The 5,362-nt window shown below is 41.1% G+C and overlaps 1 protein-coding gene and 1 pseudogene across 1 annotated transcript; one reads left to right on the top strand and one right to left on the bottom strand.

Annotated features, from left to right (window-relative positions):
• The window catches only part of LOC126494134 (olfactory receptor 52B2-like), a 12,188-nt pseudogene extending 10,612 nt beyond the window's left edge, over positions 1-1,576 (top strand).
• A 2,539-nt stretch (positions 1,577-4,115) lies between these two features.
• Positions 4,116-5,117, bottom strand: Or56b4 (olfactory receptor family 56 subfamily B member 4). The gene has a single exon (XM_050131355.1). It carries the CDS (start codon positions 5,115-5,117, stop codon positions 4,152-4,154), a length of 966 nt encoding a protein of 321 aa, XP_049987312.1. The 3' UTR covers positions 4,116-4,151.
• Between the last annotated feature and the right edge of the window lie 245 nt (positions 5,118-5,362).

Raw genomic sequence — 5,362 nt, 5'->3', positions numbered from 1 at the left:
TTCTATATCATTATATTTTGGAAGTGAATAACTTTCTGATTTTTTTTTGGGGGGGGTGATCATTATAAGAGTCTATCTTTAGTCTCAAAGGAGACTTTGAGCTTTGGACTTTTGAGAAAATGTTTAATGCTGAAACAGTGAGACTTCAGGAAACCACAGAAGTAGATGCATTTTGCATTAGAAGATGGAGAAGGTATAAAGGGGTAGAATGTTATAGTTAAGGTGTGAAGGTTCTTCCAAAAAGGCCTATGTACTGAAGGCATGGTCCCTAGCTAGTGGAAATATTGTGATAGGTAATTGGATTACAAAAGCATTAGCATCATCCATAAATTAATCCATTGATGAGTTCATAGGTACCTGAGCTCTTAGGAAGTGGGGTCTAATTATAGGACTTAGGTTACTAGGAGCATGGAGTTAAGGGTCTTATCTATAAACTAGGACTTAGGTTACTAGGAGCATGGAGTTAAGGGTCTTATCTATAAACTAGGACTTAGGTTACTAGGAGCATGGAGTTAAGGGTCTTATCTATAAACCTTTCCTACTCTCACCGTAGTTTCTGACCTCCAGAGAATGATCAACTTTATTGCCCATGCCTCTCTTCCATGACACCTCTGCCTTATCACAGACATAAAAAACAATGGAGTTAGCTGAGCATGGCCTGAAAACATAAGCCCCAACCTTTTCTTCTTTAAGTTGTTTTTCTTAAATATTTTATTGCAATGACGAAATGTCACTAACATAGTCTTATTGAAGAATGCCAAATAAACACACATAGTCAAATTTTGCTTTATCCACAGAAGGATGTGCATGCCATCTAACCAACTCTACCAAAGGAAAGATGATTTAATGTTGCAAGGGGTTTCTGTCCTGCCTGGTTCCCTCATTCATTAAGTCCCAAAGAAAATCACATAGAGGTCCACATTAGTTATAAACTGATTGGCCCATTAGCTCAGACTTCTTATTAACTCTTATAACTTATATTAGCCCATTATTCTAGTGTATGTTAGCCACATGGCTCGGTACTTTTTTCAGAAGGGCAGGTCACATTTTCCTTCATCTGTGTCTGGGCAGTACTGCAGAGGGAGCTTCTCTCTTTTCAGAATTCTCCTGTTTTTATTGACCCGCCTCTACTTCCTGTCTGGTTGTTCTGCCTATACTTCCTGCCTGGCTACTGGCCAATCAGCGTTTATTTAAAACACAATTGACAGAATATAGACAAATTGTCCCACACCAATTTAATGGCTTGAGAGTCAATAGTCTAAAGTTCTCATACCTGGGCTTCCAAATTTATTGGCACAGTTGATCTTTCCCTAAAGTCCATCACAATGCCATGCTACTGTGTCAGGAAATCTCCTAATGAATACGCATTGTCTTGAGCCAGTGTTTCTTTTTTATTAGTCCATACTTGTACATTTAAACAGGTAACAAACTAATTTGTGCTACTTGTTCTCTATTCTACCCAAACATCACCTGTCTTGTGGTGTGATTCTGCTTTAGAACTTCTTTGTTTCTCCCTAGCCCAGAAATGGCCCCCTACCAAGATGTCCCTTTCCTTACTCTCCCTCCTCCGCCATGAAGAAAGGGAGGAGGGACTGAATGGGGCAGGGGGATCAAGCTCCTGGTGGGGTAACCCACAGAGACAGCTGACCTGAGCTTGAGGGAGCACAGTCAGGGAGCCTGTGTGTGTGTGACAGTTACATAGCTTGCCCTGTAAGGCTTCTAGCAGTGAAATCAGGGCCTGTCCCTGGCACTTAGCTGGCTTTTGGGAACCCATTCTCTATACTGGATTACCTTCTCCCAGCCTTGGTTCAGAGGGAGGATGATCTTGGTTCTGCCTTGACTTGATGTGCCATGCTTTGCTCATGCCCATGTGATGTGGGGTGTCCTTCTATATTTGTGTTGCTTTATTGGTTAATAAATAAAGCTGTTTTGGTCAATGACTTAGCAAAATAAAGCCAGACAGGAAATCCGAACAGAGATATATAGAGAGAGTAGGCAGAGTCAAAGAGACGCCACGTAGCTGCTGAAGGACAACAGAGCTCCAGAACCTTACTGGTAGGCCACAGCCTTGTGGCATTACACAGATGAATAGAAATTGATTAATTCAAGATGTAGGAGCTAGCTAGAAATATGCCTGAGTTATTAGCCAAACAGTATTGTAATTAATATAGATTCTGTGTGATTATTAAGGTCTCTTTTAACACCCAGGGGAGGCCTGTCCCTTTCTGAATGGAGAGAGAGGAGTGGATGGGGACTCAGTAGATCAGAGCCAGGGGAGGGAATGGGAGGAGAGGAGGGAGGGGAAACTGTGGTCAGTATGTAAAATAAATGAAAAAAGTTAATTAAATATAAAATTAGAACCAATTTTGTTTTTTATGTTGCCAGTGAACTGTAAGACTTCATAAGGATTTTTATATTTCATTAGAGAAGTTCAAATCAATTTGAATACTTTATTTCTTAAATATTTTTGCTTGTAGAGCTCCAAGGCAAATTAACTGAAGATTTTGTGAACTGAAAAAAAATAACCCCTCTCAAACTCTTACTAAAAAGCTGTCTAGAGTGACTTCTTGTAGAGGATTTAAAGAGTCCTATCGTTTTCATTGGACAGGAAAATTGCCGCTGACTTCTCTGTTTTCTTCAAGAATGGAAGAACCCATTGTCTGAGGACCAGAGACCTGAGCTGTGTCCAGATTTTCACATTTCAAAAGTTACTCTTTAAAATTTTGTTCTGTAACTTTACATTTGACAAAATCACTATAGAAATTGAACCTTTTATCTTCCCAAAAGAAAGAGAAAAATAAGTTTTCCAAAGGAATAATTTTCTATTTTTTTCCCTGTAGCTTTGGATCCTGTCCTGGAATGAACTCTTGTGGACCAGGCTGGCCTTGAACTCATGGAGATCCACCTGCCTCTGCCTCCCGAGTGCTGGGATTAAAGGCATGCGCCACCACCGCCTGGCATAATTTTCTATCTTAAGTATGAACAATTACAAAAATTTCTGGGCTTTGATCTTTTCTGAAGGAAAATGAAGGAGCAGTGGATCTGGGGGAGAGGGGAGGTGGGAGGGACTTGAGAGGAGTGGAGGGAGAGGAGGATGCAGTTAGGAGGTTTGTATGAAGGAAGAATAAATGAAAATAAAAACCCCAAAAGAAAACCCCTTCTGTTTTTTCTTCACTATAGACTTGCCTGCAGAATATATTATTACTTTGATTTTTTGCTTCATGATGCCACATGGACAGTGATAATTTCCTTGAAATTTTATTTTACTGTTTGGAAGGGGTTCTTAGTCCCAGAGTTTGTCATCTGATTAAACATGGCTGTTGTACACTCTTCAAATGCTCCCCAGATCATGGAATTGTACCGCAGTCATATAATGTGAATATTATACTCCTGCTTGACTGGAGGAGACATGAATTTGATCACCTTCTATTGCTGAGTCAAATTGTGGTCATTGCCATCTTCTTCTTTTATTAAAATATAGTTTTTAGATTAGTTTATTTTATTATATTGTTTTTTATATAACTGTTTTGCCTTAGATCCCCTCTGACAGTAGTTAGACAGTTGTGAGCCACTATGTGGATATGGTACTGGGAATGAAACCCTTGTCCTCTACAAGAGCAACATGTGCTTTTAACTGCTGAGCCATCTCTGCAGCTCCCACCCCCCTCTTCTTAATGCTTGTAGAACTGAATATTCTATTGCCACCATTCATCTCTACTATCATGCTCTAAATGGAACTTTACTAAAAATGAGTAATATTTAATTTTAGCTTGTTTTCCTATCCTAGCTTCCTTATGAAAATTAGCAATGAGGTGAATGGAGAGAAAGGGTTAAGAACAGAGACTCTGGAGACTGAGTTCAAATCTCCTGTTGTAAGTTTCTAGTCTACCTTGGTAAAGTTTCCCTATTCATTTTCCACATCTGCAGAACGTAGAAAGAACGCTACTTCCATCATAGGCTGTCACAGGGAGTGAGAATTAACATTGTGAAAAGCTTTATACATGCAATGCACTACCCAAAGCAGATGCGTTTGAGTTGATGCCCCTGGAAATTGGGAGAGGTGGAATTTTAACAAGGTTTTGGGATCAAAGTCTATGCTTTCTTTTTCCTGCAAATGCAAGGCATTTGGTGTTCTGCCTTGCATAGTCAGTTTACTTCCTAGACACAAACTCTCTCCAGCCAAGCACCCTCTGGAAGCCCACCCTCAGCTCCTGGGTCCTAAGGGCGTACACCATGGGGTTAAGAGATGGGGGGATGACAATATGCAGCACATTGAGGAGAACAGGGATGAGGGGAAACTTTCTTTTTGCCAGGTGAGTGACAGATACTAAAATAATAGCTGTGTAGTAAAACAGAATGAGGATGAGGTGGGAGCTGCAGGTACTGAGGGCCTTAGATATTGCTTCAGCGGAATTCAGCCTCAACACTGTGCGAATAATTAAAATATAGGAAGCAAAGACCAGAATCATGTCACTTCCGACCACAAGCCAGGCCAAAGCCAACTGGTAGAACCTGTTAACAGTGATGTCATCACAGGCCAGACTAGTGACCCCCAAGTTAGAGCACAGGCAGTGATCAATTTCAGTTCTGGAGCAGTATTGCCGTTGGGCAGCTAGTACAGGTACTGGGACGGTTAACAGGCCATTCCTGAGAAGCATGGATATTGTGGCTTTGATTACGAACGCTTCAGTGACTATGGAAGGATACTGCAGGGGATAACAAATGGCTACATATCTATCCACTGCCATACATAGGAAGATGCCTGACTCCATGCACATAAAAGAGTGGATAGCATAGATCTGAGCAAAACACTCAGGGAGGCTGATGGCCTTGGCATCAAACCACAGGATGGCCAGGATCTTGGGCATGCTGGTGGTAGCCAAGCCAATATCTACTGCAGCTAAGATACCAAGAAACTGATACATTGGCTGATGTAGGCTAGGCTCATGGTAGATGATGATCAAGATGAGGAGATTGGCACCAAGAGCTGTAAGGTAAAGCAGAGCCATGGGCAAGGAGAACCAGTGTTGCCACTCATGAATGCCTGGGAACCCCAGCAGGATGAACTCAGACACTTGAAACTCCGAGCTGTTGCTTGCATGCAGTGTGGTATCCATAACATGGTATTCTTGTTCTCAGCATCTGCCTGGATTAGGGGTAAACAGAAAAAGACCATGGTTATCTAGGCTGAAGGAAGAGGAACCGGTCTCACCAATAATGTGGTCTTTTGACAATAAATTCTCAATTTTAGAAAAATTTCAGATAGGTACAAAAGAACCCAGATGTAGATTGTTTTGGTTATCTTTTGCCTAATTTCTGTTTGGTGTCTTTTACATGCTGTGAAATATCCACTTTAAAATGT

This window comes from Alexandromys fortis, unplaced genomic scaffold, assembly GCF_014885135.2.
Source record: "Alexandromys fortis isolate MF-2015 unplaced genomic scaffold, M_Fortis_MF-2015_v1.1 scaffold_329, whole genome shotgun sequence".
Lineage (NCBI taxonomy): Eukaryota > Metazoa > Chordata > Mammalia > Rodentia > Cricetidae > Alexandromys > Alexandromys fortis.
The sequence above is the reverse complement of the archived record's forward strand: the minus strand, read 5'-3'. Positions and strand labels throughout refer to the sequence as shown.